Below are 22,211 nucleotides of genomic sequence, written 5' to 3' on the forward strand. Positions count from 1 at the left end.
TAAAACAGAAACGTATTTTTTAAAAGAGAGGGAGAGAAACCTAACAGTTATCCCAAATCAGAAAAGTTATATACTACACTACACTACACTACACTGAGTTTATTATATGTTGATTTTTGTAAAGTTGTATATATTGTTGGTTTCTTATTGTTCTAATAATGTTATTCAGAAATAATAGTCTTGTTATTCAAATGTCAAAGGCATTAATTTTTAACTAATGAAACAAAGTTTTGAGTGTTTTACATACTTTTCTGATTTACTTTTTATCCCCATCTTGGCTCCTTCAATAATATCTTCTGCAGCACAGCACTTTTATTTAATACCTATTCATAAATTATAATATAAACCTAATTATTGAGCTGCAAATTAATTTTTAATCATCATTAATAAAATTTTTGATTAATTAAGAATAAGGTTTCAAAATTCAAATGATATTTATAAAGGACTGACAACTGAAAACAGTATGTAGGGATCAGAAATACTTTGTTAGCTTTCACTGGAACATTTCATATGCATTACATAAGAAGCATAAAAGTTAGTGTAAATACAAGAAAAATACATAAGACAAAATAACCTTAAGATAATCCACAGAATATGCAGAATGAAAACATTTTCTGTATATAGCCATATATATTTCAGGATATGACTGTTTACAGCAAATGCTTGTATGTACTTGAGGATATTTTTCAATTATGCTGCATTCTGAATTGCTGGCATTATTTTTTGTAAGGTGATATGCAACTCTTTACACATTTATGACTAGTTAAGTTGTTTAAATTGAAATAAATATTAAATCATCTCCTACTCACAACTTCTTTATTAGTTTAGCAGATGATTTGGTCTTTGTTCCTCTGTAAAGGACCAACAATAGTAAAGTAGACTGTCAAAATAATGGCACCCCAAATAACAGCACATTCGAAATAATGGCACATGAAATCGGATGGATACATACAGTGCAGATGTCTTTGCAGTGCCATAAAAAAGAAAATGGCAAGTCAAGTGATTATTGTATTTGTTTGTTTATTAAAGTAAATTCTCTACTGATATCACGGATTATACAACTGTTTTACATTTTTTTTTTTTTAAATTAAAAACCCCTCGCTATGGCTTCTCAAGTTACTAAACCTCATACAGAGAAGAAAAGAAGAACAACATTAAAGCTTAGTGACACACTTGATATAATCCAAACTATTACATTAGGGTTATCCGGAAAGTTAATTCATATACCCATGTGTGTAATGAGTCTATAAATTGCATGTGTTCTTTGCTGTAGTTGCTGGATGAAAAACCCTAACTTCTGGGGGGGAACTCCCCCTCACTATTTATGCCTGAGAACCACTAACTCAGCCACAGAGTGAAATAAGCCTATAAAAGCTTTTCGCGTCATCGACGGGATTCACTTTTCCACCCAGTGTGGGGAGGACAGTGATGATACCACTGTGCTACCCACACAAAATAAACTTGATATAATAAAGAAAACAGAACGGGGCATAAGCATAAGTGTATTAATGGCAGAATATAACATTGGATCGTCAACATGTTTATGTTTTTTTATGTGCAGTTAATAAAACTGCATTCTTAATCTCTATTTCTTATTTGGCCTCATTATTTCTGCATTAAATATATTAAAAATAAAACTTTCTAGATAACAGAAAAATCAAAATAATGGCACCTTGAATCCCTGAAAGTGCCGCTATTTCGAAAGTCTACTGTATATAGAGAATCATAACACCCACCTAATATCAGAAAGGAATCCAGTGCTTCAGTATTAATAGCAAGGCAAGTTGATTGATGTTGTTTTATAGCATAGTAACATCTTAATTATTATACCGAAATTGCACTGGCATATTAATAATATTAGTAGTGGATGTAATGAAGCAAACTTATAGAGCATCAGCAAAAAACCCTACTAACCTCATTTATCTATCCTCCAACAAGAGTGTTTGGTAATGTAGACAGCACATTATATTTAGGTGCATTCAATTTGTTTTTTTAATTAACAGAAGTGAAAAGTAAATAAATAAAAGAATTCCAAGGACATTTATTTTCTGCACATCCACCATATTCCCTATATTTTCCTCCAATTGCTAGCATATATTGAAGAAAATAGAACAGAAAGATTGAAGAAATCGAATAGAAAGTGTTTGTGTTTCACTGAATTTTAAAATGGATTATACAACGATATATACGGTGATTTTGCTGGATAGAAATTTGAATCAATTTTGTTTCAAACCACAGAAAAGTGCAAAATAAACCTATGAAATATTAAAAACAGCTTTCAGAGAAGATGCTATGCATCATTCTAAGACTTTTCAGTGATTGCAAAAGTATAAAGAGGTCCGCTTGTCTGTCAAAGATGATCTTCACTCTTGCTGCCCTTTAGCTTCAAAAACCAAATTCAATTAATCACAAAGTTACTAGTGAAACTGGTACTTCTTACAGAAGTGAATCAATTTTAACACATGGTTGGAAAATGTGATTAACACGTTTTCAGCCAAATTTGTGCCTCATATCCTCCCTGATGATCGCACAGACAGCATCAAGTTCTCAGATGACAGAATCAACACCAAAATACTGAGACACTTTGTTTCCTTCCATCATTACTGGTGACAAAACATGGGTGTATGACCATGGTCCAGATTTCTAAATGGAAGCTCAGTCTTCTTCAAAGTCAAAAAAAGCAGACAATCTTTATAAAACACAAATATCATGTTTAACAAATTTTTTGACTCAGTACAATGTTCATTATGAATTTGTCCTGCATAGTTAAATAGTGAACCAGATATACAAGAAAACAGTTCTACATTAATTGTATGATGCTATTTGCACTCATATCATGGAAATTTCCCTGCCCACTAGGCACTTTCCACTGAAGAATATCTTTCAAAGCACTACATCACTGTGCCCCCCCCCAAAGTCTGCTACATTCACTGGTCACTATAATTTATTTTTGCTTTGTCACTATAATTTATTTTTGCTTTGTCTCCCAAGCTTAAAGCCCCTTGAATGGTCACAGATTCGCAACGATAGAGGAAATTATTCAGAATATGACGTGAGTACTATTAGCAATTCCAAAAGAAATCTATCAGAAAGGTTTATTCATGTTGCAGAAGCACTAGAATCTGGGTATATCTTGACAAGAAGACCACATTAAAGGAGATCCACCTGAATAGCCAATAAGCTCCATCAGTTCCCAATTACTTCAGTCCTCAAACTTTACTTATTTTCTGTTGAATCTGAATAAAAATTGAAATGTAACAAATATTTCATGCTTTTGCATATAATTATAAAATGGCAATAGCAGTAACCTCATGATTTATATATTTAGTAAATTGATAGGGAAAAAAAAAAAAAAAAAAAAAAAAGAGCCCTTTCATATGTGCATTGCTTAAACCAAGAACATTTATTTTCTGCACATCCACCATATTCCACATACTTTCCTCCAACTGGATCATGGGAAAACATAGTAAACAAACAAAATATCCAGTTTTTCTTCAATATAGTATATGGATAGACTGTGATATGTATAAAAAGAATAATTGGTATAATTCTATTTTTTCAATTTTAACGAAATTTAGGATTTTGCACTTACGTGACATCTGTGAAACACCTGTTTTGTTTTAATTTTAAAAAATTAATTTTCTTTACTTTTTTTACTGAATGAAGAAAAGTATTCTGGTAACTATAATTTGCTAAACTCCATCACGATATACTGGACAAAAATAAATGAAAAATCAATAATAAAGAAATTTTTACTGCATTTTTTTTTAAATTTAAGTTGACTCATCACCCAAATTTAAATAGACAATTGAATGGCAACTGATAGTTGCAACTTGAATGTCTGTATTTTTGTCAGCTGTTTATGTTTACTTTTTAGCAATGAGATTCACATTTCACAGTGTGTGAGAATGGGAGTTGGGTACAAGAAATATAGGCACTTTTGATCTGTTAAAGGCCAAACAAAAAAGCTGATTTTGCATAATTCATAGTATACTGAAATGAAAGCAGAGAGTAGTTTATAATCATTTAGAACAGTGTTTCCCAAACTGTGATTTCCGTGAAACACTAGTGTTCCATGAGATGTGAACAAGTGTTCCGTGGTAAATCTTAATTAATAATTTAAAAAATAATAATAAAATAAATCAATTTTGCATATTTGTAGAGTACACCACTTTTGTATCATTAGAATTTTTAACATTATTTTTTTTTTCGGTTATTAATATAATGGCATAGACTAATAATCAAATAGACAAGGAATACTGTACTTTATTTTGGCAGGCTTTTGCACAGAGATGGCATTACGTAGTGGTAATGGCATCTCCAAAAAAGTAGCAATGTAGTGATCTAATATGCCATTCATATGCAATTTAGCCTGGAGTACATGGGTTGAAGGAGAGGGGGAAGCAAAACAATATCATAACTAAACTCACTTCCTTGTATAAATTTTTTTGATACACATCATTATTTCAAAATATCATTATTAAAATAAATGATCATTGATTTGTGGGTTGAAAAATGGAACTTTAAAATGAGAAGCATGTTCTTCTAGTATTGCAACTGTGGTCAATGGAAGTGAACATAATATTGTTGCACTTCAAAGTGAGGATGAACAATCACAGCCTTTTGTTCTCAAAAAATCTGAAGTGAAAAAACAGGAACCAACTAATAAAAGACCAAAACAAAAGTATGATAACAGTTATTTTAATTTCGGCTTTACATGTGTTGGAAATAAAGATGATCCCAATGCACAGTGCATCATATGTAATAAAATATCAGCAAACAGTTCTTTGGCTCCCGCTAAACTTTTGTTTCCCAAGTGTTCTGTAAATATATATGTGTTCCATAAATATATTGTGAGATGAAAAGTGATCCATGATTAAAAAAGTTTCATAAATGCTGATTTAGAGAATACTGATGGGTGAAGATATATGGGAAGATTTGATTTCATTTACAAATTTAAACATTATTAACAGAAAAATTTCAAAAAGTAGTGTCAGTCAGACGCCATGTTAGCAATGAAAGGTTAAAAACTAAAAGTAAGAAAATACATTAAACAGATAATTGTGGCGTAAGAGTTTGGCTTAAAGTACGTGAGCTCTGCTGCTGCTAGCTAGACAGGAGTTTGACATCCGTTGTTGCTGCTGCTGATGTTTAAGGGTTTTATGGAACAAGGGACATAAATGTTAAAGATGTGCTTAAATGAAAGATAAGCATGCAATTTATCAGTATGAACTGCAGTTAAAATTTCAGACTATGGTATAGTTTTATCCATTTCAGGAAAGTAAAAATTTGGCCATGCGGCCTATTTGCATTGGTCTTTACTGACGAAAGACCCTTCATGCTGTGAGGCTTAGACATATGAAATTACTGATTTTTAAATTATAGGCAGCTGTTTATTAAAATAACTTATGAGCCTAAAGGCAAGTAAAGCTCTTAGAGTTGGTGGCTCCAAGAGCTTTACTTTTGACTCAGACTCTCATGAGAGGTTATAAGCTAGAACATTCTGGGATTACTGGAAATATTCTAAGATAAACTGCAGAGTGACTGCCAGGCAGAAGGCAGAGAGTTGCAATAAATGGATAGTATTCATATTGGTGTAACGTCAGAAGTGGGGTCTTCTGGGGGATCGGTTCTTGGACCACTGTCCTTTCCAATTCTCATAAATAACATCGAAGGAATAGGTGTGATGTCAAAATTTGCAGATGATGTAAAGATTGGGAGAGTCGTCAAGCAGCACTTCTTAAGAATGACTTAAGCAGGCTTCGATCTTGAAAAAATATGATCAGACAAAAAAAGGTGTTAAACAAAAAGTTTCAGTCTGAGAGATTGAAACACCAGCAGCTCCAACATTCCAGAGCTGTCTGTGCTTTGTCTTTTCATTTCTTCAGACGTTACACTGTTCAAGAAATGAAATATCGACAGCTGTGATCAAAAATGTGCACTGTTATCTGGGGGAGCCAGATGCATGTTTGGTTTGGAAGGATGGGCTTTTCTTTTGCTACAGCTATGTTTACTTAGTGTTATTTTACTTTTATTTTTTTTGCCCATTGCTATAAAAAAATGGCTGCAGAACACAATATAAACACAATTTTGCATCTTGTGGAATAAAAAAAAAAAAAAAGGTAAAGTGCAGCCATTATCAACCCAGGATGGAAGCCTCCTCAACAATTCATGCCGAGGGAAATGGACCGTAATCTGCCACGCTGGTCCAGTGTGGGTTGGCAGATCAACCATATTCAGCAGTCAGGGGCTTGAACCCTGGTCTACTCAAAGAGCGTGTGCTACGGCACTCCCGCTCCTGACCACTCGGCTATGAATGCGCACTCATTATTATTACTATTATTAGCCATATGGTGTAAGAAAGCCTGAGGCTTATGCTGCAACAGCCAAAAAAAAAAAAAAAAATTTCCTGAGTTACTGAGAGAGAGAGAGAGAGAGAGAGAGAGTGTCAGAAGTAGAAAGAATGATATCCAACTCAGGACCCTGGGTTTGCCAAGCCCATACTCACTAGATGTGAGCCCCTGCCTTGGTTTTCACGTGGAGCAAAAAACCACTGCATCCTGGTAAATATCTGGCCTTGATGTTTTTTTTAAATTTTTTTTGGTAGTTGTTGGTGCATAGGCTTCTATGGCCATAATGCACCTCCCAAGGTTTTTTGCAGTACTTTGATCCAAACCCGAGGCGGGAATCGAACCCGCGACCTTTGGGTTGCCAGGCTCGCCTTGATGTAACATCTAAATTTGGCCTTACAATCTAAGAGCATGTCCAATATATTAAAAATTATAAAAAATATATAGCTGCTACACTGGCTTCTACATTCAAAATGAGTTAACCTCAATGATACTGTAGGTGAACAAAATGATTCACTGGAAATATGACAAAAAAATACTCTGCTGTTATTCTTGACCATCTTGTTTATGATTTCCAAGAGGTATTTCCTTAATAAGTTATACATATCACTCGTGATGAGTTACACTGCCATGATTTCAGAAGTTATGCATTTCCCATTAATGTTGCCGCTCAGTACTTTTTGGAAGACTTGTATGCATCTACACTGACTTTTACTAATTTTATTCCAGTTAAAGAAAAGTGGCAAAGTGGCCAAGGACTATCTTTCACATCTGCCCTAAATAGAATTGGCATACACATTAATAATGTAGAGAAAAGTATTGTATGTCTGTGGTGCAAACAACGATTAGAATCAAAATCGTGTTTGGGCTTTGAATTTAAAACTTTTATTTTCACATCATCTTTCTTCTTGTGTTCATTATATGTGTTTCTGTGGTTTAGTCTTCATATACAGGCTGCAGAGAAACTCTACTGACAAACTTGAACAGGTGACAGAGGGTACCAAACGAAACATTTTTTGTCAAGTAAACATAGGTTGTAAATGAGTCGTTATAGCAGCAGAAGCAATTAAAGGGTTGTAAAAATCAGAACAACACATTCAGTAATTTAATGTCGTTTAATCCATACAAATCATTTGCCGTTGCACACAAAATAGAAAAAAACAATCCATAACATAGTGCTCGAACATACGGCTACCATCAACATTAACATATGCATGCATTGAGAGGTCCTCGGAGTGGTGCGTATCTGTGGCTAACAGCATAAAAGTGTAATGTCATATTATGATCAGTACGGGTACAGATATGGAGCGTTTCACTGTTGCAGAAATTATTATTATTATTAATACGAGCCACATGGTGCAAGGAAGCCTGAGGCTTATGCTACACCAGCCAAAAAAAAAAAAAATTCCCCGATTTACCCTGAGAGAGAGAGAGAGAGAGTCAAAAGTAGAAGGGAATCACCAAGAAAGAGAAGAATGATGATATCCAGCTCAGGACCCTAGGTGTGCCAAGCCCATACTCACCAAATGTGAGCCCCTGGGGTTAATGGTGGATATCCATTTAATGTACGGCGCAGCAAATGGAGACAGAAGAGAGGCTCGCAGGATTTATCAAGAACGCTTGCCAAACAGAAGGTTGTCTCACCACACAACATTTGCTCGATACACCAAAGATTGCGGGACAGTGGCTCTTTCGGTGTGAATATGCATGATACTGGATGTCGACGCACTGCTAGGACATCCCGGTTTGAGGAACAGGTTCTGCAGATCTTCACTAATATTCCTTCTACCAGCACAAGAGCTGTTGCACACCGATTGGATGTGCAGCATTGTTTGGTGTGGAATGTGGTGCACAAAGCCAGACTACATCCTTTCCGATGCCAGAAAGTGCATGAACTAGAACCTGCTGATTTTGCCCAATGTATCGAGTTCTCGCACTGGTTTTTACAGGAAACCAACTTGCAGCCTGATTTTGCCAATAATGTGCTTTACACTGATAAGGCATGTTTCATCCAAGAGGGATTTGTTCAGCAGCTGCAACAGTCACGTGCAGGCAGAGAATAATCCCCATGCAATGGTTGAACATGGCTACCAACACAGCTTTAGTGTCAATGTATGGGCTGGCGTTGTGGGAAACGTTTTAGTTGGACCATACATGTTGCCTGCATGTTTAGATGGATGACTCTATTTGCATTTTCTAGAGCACACACTTCCAGAGTTGTTGGAGGATGTTCCTCTGATTGTCCGAGCACAAATGTGGTTCCAACATGAGGGCGCACCACCATATTTTGACAGACGTGTACGCACACACTTACATACAACCTTTCCAGGCAGATGGATTGGTCAAGGTGGACCTGTAACCTGGCCAGCAAGGTCGCCTGATCTGACTTGTTTGAACTTTTTCTTTTGGGGAACATGAAGACTCTTGTGTATGAAATGCCAGTTGACGCAGTGGAGGAACTTTTAGCATGGATTGTTGCAGCAAGTCTTGTATCTCTGCAGCAAGTGACAAGACAATCCTAAGAACTTCCAACGCCTACAACATTCAATGATGCGTCGGGGTGAGTTATGCATTGAACATCACGGTCACCAGTTCGAGCACTTCTTATAAATTGTTTTTTCTATTTTGTGTGCAACAGCAAATGGTTTGTATACATTAAACGACATTAAATTACTGAATGTGTTGTTCTGATTTTTACAACCCTTTAATAGCTTTTGCTGCTATAACGACTCATTTACGAACTATGTTTACTTGACAAAAAATGTTTCTTTTGGTACCATCTATCACCTGTTCAAGTTTGTTGGTAGAGTTTCTCTGCACCCTGTATATATTTTTATCGTAAGAAATGATGTTCTTAGTTACAGCATAACTGGCCTATTAGAGGGAATGGACAAATCAAGCGGGTATTTTTTTTTGGCTGTTGCTGTATAGGTTTGCTTCCTTGCATGATTTGCCAGTACTAATAATAATACTGAAGTGCATTTTTTGGGTTTTAAAGTATCAAATTGACTCACCGCTTGTGAGAACTTGCTTAGGGTGGGAGGGAGAGAAAAAGAGAGATGGGGAAAGAACACATGCTACGCTGTACCTGACCACAGAGGATTATTTCAACATTTCATCTTCTAAGTAACCTTCCATCTTGCAGTCTCCCTTTTTGAAACTGGGTGACCAGTTTTTATCTCTGGCCATTCAGTGTTTATGAGATGGCAGTTTTGCCTTCTAACTTCTCAACTAATTAGCATTAGCATTAGTAGAGGCATTTGATGCAAGAAAGCAAGCTTATGCAGCATCAGCCAAAAAAAAAAAAAAAAACCCACTTCCACTTAACCCCTCTGTTCATTCAAAATACCTGTCCAGCTGAGCCTTAAACTTATTTAGGCTATCAACCTCCACCACAAGGGATGGAAGTCTGTTCCACCAACTAACCACCCGCTGGCTAAAGGCAAATTTCCACACGTCTATCCTACATCTGTCTTTCCTCAATTTGAATTTATGCCCTCTCAGGTGATTTTTCTGAGCTAGAGGAAGAATCCCATCAGCATTGAGCATGCTTAAACCATTCAAGGCTTTATACACCTCTATCAGATCACCTCGCTGGTGCCTAGTCTCCAGACACTGTAATTTGCAAAACTTAAGCCTTTCTTCGTAAGAGCACCCCTTTGTTCCATTCACTAATCTTGTTGCCCTTCTCTGTACTCGTTCCAGCAGCTCTACATCCTTCTTGAAATCAGACCTCCAGACCTGTATACAGTACTCTAGGTGTGGCCTGACCATCGCCTTATACAATGGAATAATCACCTCCTTATCCCTGCTGGAAAAATTCCTGTATATCATTGACAATACTCCTTGAGCTACTCTTGCAGCCTGTCTGCACTGCTCAGAGAACTTCATATCTGCCTGCACAACCACCCCCAAGTCCCTTTCATTCTATACCACTGTCAGTGTAGTACCACAGAGTTGATACGTTGCTCTGGGGTTGCTGTTTCCCATGTGTAGTACTTTACATTTGTCAATGTTAAACTTCATTTGCCACCTCTCAGCCCATCTGTTCAACCTTTCCAGATCCTGTTGCAGCAGCATAGTGTCAGTAGTGTCCTTGACAACCCTGCCAACCTTTGTATCGTCTGCAAACTTGGACATTAAGCCCGATATACCATCATCATTATCATTTATAAATACAGAAAACAATAATGGACCCAACACTGAGCCCTGAGGGACTCCACTAATAACATCAGTCCACGATGAGCAGTGTCCATTGATTACCACTCTCTGTCTTCTCCCCCTCAACCACCCCTTTATCCATAGCAGCAATTTGCCTCCAATGTCACACTGCTCCAATTTGTGTAGCAGTCTTCCATGTGCAACAGTATCAAAAGCCTTTCTAAGATCCAAGTATATAATATCAAAGTTATTCTCTGCATCCAGTTCTTTTGTGACTGCATCATAGTATCCAATCAAGTTGGTCAGGCAAGACCTCCCCTTAACAAAACCATGCTGTGTCTGAGCTATAACTGAAGTCTTGTCTAAATGATCCTGCAGTGCTTCTTTAACCAGTGCCTCCATTAATTTTCCTGGAACAGAAGTTAAGCTCACAGGTCTATAATTACTTGTGTCAGCCTTTGATCCTTCTTTGTGAATTGGGGTCACATTTGCACATTTCCAGTCTATGGGTACCTCCCCTGAGTCCAAGGAAGCTCTCATAATTATGGCTAAGGGTTTGCTTACTTCCTTTGCTGCCTCCTTTAATATAACTGGATAGATCCCATCCACCCCGGATGCCTTTCTTGTGTTTATCTTCAACAGTTTCTCCTCCACTTTACACCCAGTTATTTCAAGATTCTGTAGCTTACTGCTAGAGTCCAATACACCTCTGGCTTTCCCCTCGCTAAATAACTCCTCATGTGTGAATGTCGATGCAAAATATTCATTTAGTTTGTTAGCTACCTGAGCAGGATCATCAACAGTTGACCCATCGATATCAAGTGGACCAATCTGATTCATCACCTTCCTTCTAGAGTTTACATAAGTAAAGAACTCTTTGCTGTTTTTCTTTGTATCCCTTGCCAAAGATTTCTCGTAATCTGCCTTCGCCTGCCTAACCTCCTTTGTAACTTGGTTACAGATCAACTTGTATCTATCATAGGCTTCTGTGTCATGTGTTAATTTGTATGTATCCCATGCATTTTTCTTCTCTGCCATATGCTTCATCAGTTCATCTGACATCCATTTTGGCCTAAACCTTGAACAATATTTCTTAGTTGGTATGTAAAGCCTAGTAGCTTCCAAGATAAGTTCTTTGAATGCTTCCCATTTTGAATTTGCTGTTGGTAACATCATCAGTTGGTCCCACTGTATAGAATTTAAATACTGTCTCAGTCCATCGTAGTCGCCTTTACGGAAGCAATAACCCTTCCCTTTACCCCTAATGGTAGTTACCTCTTTGAGTAAATCCCACTTCAGCACACTGTGATCACTGCCACCTAGTGGATCATTTATCTGCAGATTCTTAATGCATGAAGAATCACTGCTGATAATCAAATCAAGAGTATTACTCCCTCTAGTTGCCTCCCGAACATGCTGATGTAGAAAACAATCATCCAATAAATCCACAAAAGCCCTGCTAGTGCGTGAGTAACCAGCCCCCAAATTCCAGTCAATATCTGGGAAATTAAAATCTCCCATTATAAGACACTCTGATTTACTGGCCCACTCTATTTCCCTGTACAGTTCCTTATTATACTCATCAGAGTCATTAGGCCTATAGCACACTCCTACTCTCAATTTTGATCTCCCAATGTTTATGTCACACCAAACTGACTCCACACTGCACTGTCCAGCAATGTCGACTGGCTTCACTTCCTTGGTTTTTATGTGTTTCTTAACTAATAGCATAACCCCTCCTCCCTTCCTATCCTGTCTATCCTTTCTGTAGACGTTGTACTCCCCAAATTGCAGTTCTGCATCCCTTATATCTGTGTGACACCAAGTCTCTGATATCCCAATAATATCTGCCTTTGATGTTTTGAGCAATACCTCAAATTCATCAAGTTTATTTACTAAACTCCTAGCATTGGTGTACACGCAAGTATACATGCACCTGTTTCTATTCTTAGCTACGCTAACACAACCCATGTGTTTACTTGTACCGCAATGACTCCCAGCAGTCTCTGAAATATCCTGCATCTTGTTTTTCAGGCTTCTGCTCATTCCAATAGAAGCAGTGCAAGAATCTCTTTCACCTCTGCCGGTGGCTACTGTTAATCTATTCGTCTTTGTCTCCCCCCAAGCTAGCAGTTTTCCGACCCACCTAACACTGCCTCGATAGCATCAGCAAATATTCTTGCACCCTTTCTATTTAAGTGTATCCCATCCCTGTAGAATCTCTCCTGTTAACAAGTACAGTCCAGGCTGAAAAAAATTCTACCTCTTGAGCCTTGCACAATCTTTCCAGGGCCAAATTGATTGACAAGGCTCTCATCATATACTCCCTCCTATCGTGTCTGGGCAGAATTGCAGACACTTTCAAATTCAACCCTATTTCACGGCTTTTTTTCAATAGTGACCTGTACTTGTTAAGCAATTCTGCCGGTCTCCTACTCTTGATATCATTAGTGCCAACATGTACAACTTTCAGGGAGATTGAACATGGGTTCAATCTCCCTGAAACCCACTGATCTTGTCATTTGCAAATAAGACTGCTGCTCCTAATCTTGTTCCTTGCAATTAAGAGTCTGCTGCTCCTGTGGTCATTTTCAAAATAATCAAATTCTAGAGGTTTCTTCATCATATGTTTAGTGGGACAGGATATCACAAATATTTTTCCTCTGATTTGAATAAATAAGGAATTTTGACTTGCCTTCTACATGCTGACTCTGTACAAATCACACATTCATCTTACCATAAAACATTGTTCTGTCATCTGAGGTTGCATTATCTAAACAGGATAGTCAGTTTAATTAATGATCCCTCACTTACAAACCCATTTGATTACCTATTACACAGATTTTTGGTTTCTGTTGTATGTCTCTTCTATAGGTATTCCCATGGGCACTGTCCTTTTGAATTAGTATCTGTAATTCTGCCTCTTTCTTCCAAACTAGTTCAAACATATAGCAGTATCAGTATCTATTTGCAGTACAACTCCAAATTCACTTAATTAACTTTCTTCTTCCTCTTCCTTATAATTCCATTTTTTGTAGCAACCATTCTTATGTATTTCCTAAAAGCAACAAACAAAAACTGAAGTCAAAGATCAACTAGTACTTTCCATCTTCTCAACCTTTAACCCATTTATGTATTACAGGTTCCAGTATCATTTGTGTATGTCTGTTTTTTTTTTTAATGAAAACTCCAAACACCAGAGGTATTAGAACCTATAGTACTTAGTACCGGGCATGGGTTGAAGGTTGAGAAGCTGAAAGAAGATATTTCTTGATATTAGACTACTTGAACTTCTATAGATTGCAATTTTCAGAAAATACGTCCGAAGGAAGGTTGTTCCAGAAAACGAAGTTGAATGAATAAATGAGGAAGAAGAAAAGTTGGTTCTGTGAGTTTGAAGTTGGACAATAAAAATATGTTGACTGATTGTGGTACATGTTTGGACTGCTTTGGAAGAGAGCTGGAATTATAGAAGCCAATTCGGCAGAACAGTGTGCATGGAAGTATCTACAGAAAAGGCATACAGCAGAAACAGAACTCTATGAAACAGAGTGGAGACCTATCTGTTAGAGATGAGTCCTTAATTAATCTAACTGCCCTCTTTTCAATGGAATCTAGAAGCCTGAGAGAGGTCTGGGGGGGGGGGGGGGGAACACCCAATATTCCATGGTAGGGCGGATTTGTGATTTGTACAGATTGAATAGCTGTTTGGAAGAAAAGTAATGCCAAGGGCGAAAGAGAAAACCCAGTTTATTAGATGCAGAGGATGCAATATTTGTAATGTGCATATGCCTAAAGAGATTAGAAGTATGGATAATCTCCAATAGAGATATATAAGCTTACCTAGAAATCGGAATGTCATTGAAGATAAGCATAGGAGCAGAAGAATCCTTTTTGTGAGATATAAGACAGATCTGAGATTCAGAAGGATCAAAATCAACTAATTTATCTTTTCCCCACTGAAGAATTACCTAGAGATCAGCATTTAAGGAATTGGTAGTGAATATTTAAGATGTTGAAGTTGTTTGCACAGGGCATGATTTCTCAAGCTGGAAGGTGGAATGCAAAGTGCTATCATCAGAAAAACTATGAATAGGATTTCTGGTCAATGGAAGAAGTTCATTATTTCTCCCACTCTTTTCCTCTTGTATGTTAAAACATACAGGAGGAAAGCAGTAAAAGAAAGAAATGCACCATGGGGAATACCAGCATTAGTGGACAAGTCAGAACATAGACAGCCATGTACCATCACCCGCAGTGAGTGGTCAGAGAGAAAACTCGATACGCAATTATAAAGAAAGGTTGGCAAACCATAAGATGAATAAAACCTTTTAGAAAACCTTTATACCAAACACGATCCTTTTTTTTTTTTTAAGAAGACCTTTATGCCAAACACAATCAAGTCTTTGAGATGTCAAGAGAAACTGCTTGAGTTTCACCAAACTTTTCCACTGAATTTGTCCATAGATGGATAAAATAAGCCAGAATATCACCAATGAATGATGCTGACGGAACCTATAATGGAGATCATTGATCAGATGGAAGGTTTCTAGATAGTTTAAAAGTTGGTGTTAATTGATTTCTCCATTACTTTAGAAAGAGTAGAAGCAAGTGCAATGGGATGATAATTTGATGGGAGGGATTTGTCACCCTTTCTAAGAACTGGCCGGATATGAGCTAATTTCCAAGCAGAAGGAAAAACACCTTTGAAATAAGAAAACAAAAAAGCAACACAGAACAGGAATAAGTACAGGAGCGCAGGTTCTGAAAACAAGTAGAGAAATACCGTCAAGACCTGGAGCTTTCTTAGCATCAAGACTGATCAAAATCCTTCTGACATCCTTTTGCTGAAAGACCACAGAGGCATTGAATGGATGTATTGGGAATGGTGGAAGGTGGTTTACCAAGGTCATCAATACAAGAGTTGAAAAAAAAATAGGATGCTAGCAAGTCAGCTTTATCTGTGGCTAAAGTGAAATAGAATCATCTGGTTTTGACAGAGATAGGACGGAGCAATATGGCCTTAGTTGCTAATGCTCGTTAAAACCAAAACAACAACAACAACAGAGGTAGGAACAGAGATGGGCAAAAGTAGTGGCTAATAGCTCTGGAAAGAGACCAGAATGCTCTGCTACCATTTGGACAAGAAGCAAGTTTTCTACTTTTAGCCTGCTAGAAATCTAGTGTGGACTGATTAATAACTGCTTTACAATTGTCGCGAGCTTTGGTGTAGGCAAAAAATGAACCTGGAGATTTGAAAACAAGCCAATTATGAAATGCATCATTCTTCTCTTGAACAGCCTTAGCACATATATTGGAAAACTAAGGTTCAGATAAATAACAAGATTTTAAGGTGGAGTGTGGAATAAAGGACTGCATTCCTTTAAGGATAATTTCAGTGACACGATCTAAGGAAATATTGGCATCAGAAGATTTGAAACAGTTGTCCAACCAAGGAAAAGAAATCTCACAGATCATCCCATTTTGCATTCTTGTAATGCCAAACAAGATGAGGTTGATAATGGCCACAAGAGAATGGCTCCATTGGGGAAGGGACCATCACCAAATTGTAATCTGAGTCTCCTTGAGGACCACTTACCTCAACCATGTATTTAGAAGTTTTGTTGGTGAGTAAAACGTCAAGCATGTTGGTTGCATGGTTAGGATTGTCTGGTATTCTGGTAGGTAAATGAACATGTGCAAGGTCATTAGTAATTGCAAAAGCTTCAGCATCTCAACCAGCTGGGTCCGTGTTGCTAGAAAAAAGATAGCCAGCTGGAGTTGTGAACATTTAAAATTACCAAGGAAAAATTACCTCACTGTTAGGAACATTGGACTGGAGAAAGTGAAGTTTCAAAGAGAGGAAGTCAAAGTGATTAGTGGAGATGGGAGAATGATAGAGGCAACAGATGAATTTGACAGAATGTGGCAGAGAGATTTTAAGCCAGAGAAGATCAAAAAGAGGAAATTCCAAATTACTAAGTCTCTGACAGGGAATATCAGAACGGATATATGCATAAGTACCACCTCTGAAGCAAAAGGAATCATACAGTGAATAATTTGCTGAATGATTCAGCCGAGATTAGCTCAATCATTCAGCGAATGAGCTGTATGATTGAAATGAGATGAGCAGTGGTTGACCCAACCAATAACTGGGATTCTGTCAGAAAAAGTACATGGGGTTTGTCAGACTGTAAGTGGAAATGGAAATCATTGAGGTTAGAACTGAGAACACACACACATTTGTGAAATGAATGAGGAAGTATTTTCGAGGTTTATATCTTATCGCAGATAAGTTTTGTTCTATTATTTTTACAATTCATGGTGTATTGAAAAGTAAAAAAAGGTTACAAGAACATGCTGTATGAAGTAATGAAATATTTGGATATAGCACAGACATGGTAAATCCCTCCAGTCATGATCCGGCAGAGTACAGGCAGCAAGATTATACACTGACTTAACCGGAAGTCTCCTAGAGAGTTACCAATAGGTTGGAGTGGTTGAAAAAAAAAATTTTTTAAATAAGAAATTCGTGATCATTCTTCAAGCAGAGAGAGGACTAACCTGCCTTTTCTTCTGCAATTACAACACTGGATATGTGGTTAAGTAAACCCCATGATTAACTTGGTTAAAGAAATTATGATATTCAGTATTTTTTCAGTCAGTCTACTAAAGGACTGATTTCCTTAAATTAGAATACAATTTTCATTATCATGTACTGTTCCACTAAAAACTGTCAAAAGACATTGTTACATCAATGTACCTTTTATTAAGATATCCTAATAAATGAGACCTTCCCTTTTATGGAGAGCTGATGTAACTTTTATTAAAAGGTCTTAATAAAAGCGAACCATTTTATGGAGACATGGGCAGGAACCCATAGATTTATTGGGGAAGTCAGGAACAGGTTCCAACTTTTCTAAGCAGACCCAGACTCTAATCAAAGTATCTCCCCCCCCACTTCATCGCTCTTTTCTTTGGTGCTAGGGGATTTCTTTTCAATATCATTCAAATAAATAAACTTAAAATGATTAAAAAAAATTTAAGCAGCAACAAAAGATAATCTTCAATCTCAAGATACCTAGTGCATTTTAGTTGAAATAATTATAAACTGGTTAATTTATGTATTTGAACATCCCTAAGCCCTTATTTTTATATTGTATGTGCTGTATACAACTGTGTATGAATAAATTTTAAATTTCAGATAATTTTTGCTTAAAATTTAAAATTAATTCCACTTTTCATTCAGGTGTGGTGTATAAAGGGTACTGTTATTTTATACTCTTTGATGTTTTATCCCATAGCTGATAATATATAAATACCAATACCAGATTACTGTTCTCAGAAGATATACAGGAATTACAAGAAATGCTAGATGAATTAAGAAAGGAAAGTGCAACTGCTGGCTTAGACATCAATTTTGAAAAGACAAACATCATGACAAATTAATATACAGTATCCCATTATAAATTTCGATGACACACCTCTCGAATTTGTTAATCAGTTCACGTATCTGAGGCAAATTCTATCTTTTCACGATCACGACAAATGAGACCAATATGAGGTTGAAAAACGGCTGGAAAAAATACTGGATGCTTGGGGACTATATGAATTGTCCCTTACTAAGGTACAAGAAAGAAAATTACAAGAAGGACAAATACTTTCGGGTGGTAGATGACTTTCATCAACTGGTGAAATACCACCACTTTGCTTATTGGAGGCTTGAAGTGGTGAAACCCATGTTTAGTCTCTAGAGCAAAGTTTCCGTTATCCCCCTCCCCCATACTTCTCCTTCAACCCATGCACGGTACTAAGTACTATAGGTTTTGATACCCTTCGTGTTTGGGGTTTTCATTTAAAAAAAAAAAAAAAAAAAAAAAGCAATGAAAAGAAGCATGTTGGGCCTGTCACACAAAGATAAAGTTAGAAATGAAGAATTGCATAAAAGAACTGGTATAAAGGACATTAGAGTGGAAGCAAAACATCTAAAGTGGAAATGGGCAGGTCATATTATGAGAAAAGAAGATAACAGATGGAGTAATGCTGCAATTGAATAGATACCACTGGAAGGATATTGAAACAGAGGTCAACAAAAAAGGAGATGGTGCAACGAGTTGAAGGAGTTTGAAGGAGGAAACTGGCCAACCACGACACAGGACAGAAAAAGATGGAAGATTTTTGGAGAGGCCTTTTCCCAGCAGTGGGCCAGTAATGGCTAAGAAGAAATAGAAAAACCAGATTACACACACAGTATTAGTTTCTGACCCAGACTGGTGTTGGCTCAATGTTTATGAGACTGAGAAAGCCTGGGCCCATGAAAGAGCTAATACTAGTCTTACTTCCCACTGGTGGAGCTTTTAATAGCTACATCTCTGGACCAGGTATTATCTCCATAATCAGTCTGGATGGATTTGATATTAATTTATGCAAAGAAAACTAAGACCATTAGGGCACCACTGTATGACACCTACATATCCTATGAAGAACCTGGGTTTCTGTGAGGGAAAAAAAACCACCTTTGCTCATAAGTTACTAATTGTCCAGAGAGCAAAAAAATCCTCATAAAAATTCCTTTTCTCTGAACCCTGGCCTTTTCCACACAATGTAGAAAGCTACTGATTACAATCATTGTGCTCATAACGAGCCATAACTAGGAGCATTCAAGCAAAGCACTTTCCCCAGGGAACATCAAAACCAGAAGCACAAAAATGGAGGTTTTAGAAATATATAAATATGTATTTTTTTAAAACTATATACAACTGTGTATGAATAAATTTTAAATTTCAGATAATTTTTGCTTAAAAAATAAAATTTTTTAAGCAAAAATTATGCTTAAAAAATAAAATTTTTGCTTAAAATTGTGTATATTTATTTACTTATTCTTCCTTTTTTTTTTTTTTTTTTTAAACTTTGAAATACTTCAATGTGCACTTTTTCAGAATGTAAGTATTGGTTTGTAATATTTGTTTAGGGAATGGAATCACAAATTTTTTATTTTTACCGATGAATGTGGGAATACTTAGTTATGACACAGCTTATAATCTGGTATCTAACACAGGAAATTATTCCTTATGAGTGTTTACCCAATGAAATTTTGGCATGGATCCACCAAATCCAACATCAATATGCCACTGATTAGCACATTTGCTGACATGCCATCTAAAAATCTGTGCTACTTTAGAAAACCTTACAATTCAAAAAAATTTTAGTAAGAAGTAAAAAATCTAAATACATTTGCTTAAAATATTTATATTTTTCCTTATGACTGAACCAATCACAAGGAAGAATAACTCATGGCATAACAGTAAAAAAAAAAATAACACCTGAATGGACTAGGGGCTTTAGTTCATCCTCCTCTTGAGGGTTCTTGATTGGGGATGGGGGTTCCATCATTGAGGGGGGGGATAAATGGAATCTCCAAGGCTAATTAAAACCCCTATGTTGCTTTGATTTATAACAAATAATAATAATATGCAAACACTGTGTGCATATTATTATTATTATTTTGTTTTTTGAGAATTTGTTTTTCATGCACGTTATAAGTGCGATTATTTTTTTTTAGGGGTTCACAGCTGCTTGTAATACTAACGCCATCAACTATTTAAAATTTTATCAAATTTTAACCAAAGTCAGATTGATTATTTTATTAAATTTTATCAAATAAATGCTGAAATGAAATTAACCTGGGCTTGTGATCTTCTGTTTCTACCTCCTGTTTCAATTATATTTTTCTTTTAAAAAAAGAATTGTCACTTTATTTTGCAAAGCAAATTAAGGTATAAGAAAAGGGTGTGTGAAATGGCCCTCGGTAACTATTGTATTATTGAAGAAGCAACGTAACTTCTCGATAGGCCAGCAAATTTTAGGATGGACCTGTTTCCCAAGTAAACTACTAGAGGAGCTCGTACCTCAAGGTAGACTGTTAAAGCTTGTACAGCGTAATTAGAAAGGCTGGAAGCTCTTGCCAACTGTACACACGCACTACGAACGATTAAATGCCCAAAGTTCACTTGCTGGAGGCACGTGACTTTTTCTAAATGGCTCAGTCCGGTTAAATAATAAGCAGTTTAATTAAGTTATGAGTAGTTTAATGTTTTGCCACTATATCAGTAACTTTTGAGTGTTAATTAAATATCAAAATGTTTTGAATAATTACCTTAGTTCGCTTTTAATTCCTGAAAAAAAAAAAAAAAAAAAAAAAAACAGATTTCGAAAGAGCCAGCGCAAGGATCAAGGATGACCGCAGCCACAGAGTATCTTATCGAGGCAGACTGAAAGCCAAAGTTTACTACCAAAAAACAAAGGGAATTTCCCTAAGTTAGCTGTCAAAATCAAATAAACTTGATAGATCATATTAGCGGTTAACATTACTATCTAAATAAATAAAAAAAATCGTCCGTAGAAATTGAATATAAATAACGACAGCACTTTCCCACATTGTCAGTGAGCAAAATCCAGAAATTGAATTACGGCAACTCAGTTAATAAGCGCTGCTTGACAAATGTGTTACATACCAAAGCAAATACGGCTATGACGCGTTTTCGAACCACGCAACCCTCGATTGAAACAAACGAGACCTGGACCACGATGCGAAAAATGTCCATAAAAACTCCCGTGTGATTGACATGATTCGAACTTAGGCCTATCTGCCTGGTGCTTTTTTTTTTTTTTTTTAGGACCATCGGAGACTAAGGGCATGTTGTTCCATTTATACTGTCTGTAAATTGCATGTTTTCTGAAGCCGATGTTTTGTTTGCTGGATGAAAAATCCGAGTTTCCGGAAGAAAAAACCGTGCTAGCCTCGCCTGAGACCTGCTAACTCAGCCACGTTGTGAAAAACACCGATAAAAATTTCTTCCATCATCGATGGGATACGAACTCAGCTCTTTTCCACCCAGTGTAGGGAGGACGGCGGTCCTACCAACTGTTCTACCCACGAGGGACCACCTGGTGTGAGAAGCTATTTGCTTGTTGCAGGATTTTAGGAGCATCATCAACTTAAGCCATATTGGGCCGTATATAACAGTTATGTAAATTGGGTGTATTATGTGGTCCATTTGCTGTTTGCTGGTAGAAAAACCACACTGCCCTTGCATGAAACCGACAAAACCATGTTGTGAAATATAGCTATAAAATTCCTATCGTCATTGACGAGATTTGAATTCAGTTCTTTTCCAGCCGGTGTCGGGAAAATGGTGATTATACCAACTGTGCTAGCCAAGAGGTACCCGGTGTAGACCATGATTATAGCCATTGTCCTATCTTTAAGGATACTGCCCTGTTCGTCTGAAGGACAGAGAATTCAATTTCAATTAACTAAATTCTAGCTATATTGACACTGTGTGGTCCCCTTAATAGGTACCTCTACCGTTTTCACAATGTTGATCGCACGTTTTCATTTGCAAATGGACAAATACTCAGGGATTCTATATATGAGCAATTCAGTACGAGAATTGGCAAGATGAAATATTTAAGTGACTTTGAATGTTATATGGTAATCAGCGTCAGACGAGCCGGTATGAGTATATCGGAAAATGCAGCTCTGCTGGTGCTTTCGCGTACGACTGCATCTAATGTGTAATACGATCGGTCTTTGGTCTAATAACCAAATAACAACCAGCTAAAGGACTCTCACTAGATTTGTAATAGAAAGGTTATAGTCAGTCAAATAATAACCTAGCACAACAGTGGTACCCAAAG

General features: G+C 36.8%; 1 protein-coding gene across 1 annotated transcript in view; it reads right to left on the reverse strand.

Annotated features, from left to right (window-relative positions):
- The window catches only part of LOC150083140 (ATP-binding cassette sub-family C member 12-like), a 66,914-nt gene extending 46,702 nt beyond the window's left edge, over nucleotides 1–20,212 (reverse strand). Inside the window, exons 1-2 of the mRNA XM_090378405.1 lie at nucleotides 20,195–20,212; nucleotides 248–323 (exon numbers count right to left, since the gene is read on the reverse strand). Of these exons, the coding sequence (XP_090234531.1) occupies nucleotides 248–273 (26 nt within the window). The 5' untranslated portion in view covers nucleotides 274–323; nucleotides 20,195–20,212. The remainder of the gene's footprint in view (nucleotides 1–247; nucleotides 324–20,194) is intronic.
- Between the last annotated feature and the right edge of the window lie 1,999 nt (nucleotides 20,213–22,211).

This window comes from Mastigoproctus giganteus, chromosome 7, assembly GCF_048544385.1.
Source record: "Mastigoproctus giganteus isolate SK-2022 chromosome 7, ASM4854438v1, whole genome shotgun sequence".
Classification (NCBI taxonomy): Eukaryota; Metazoa; Arthropoda; class Arachnida; order Uropygi; family Thelyphonidae; genus Mastigoproctus; species Mastigoproctus giganteus.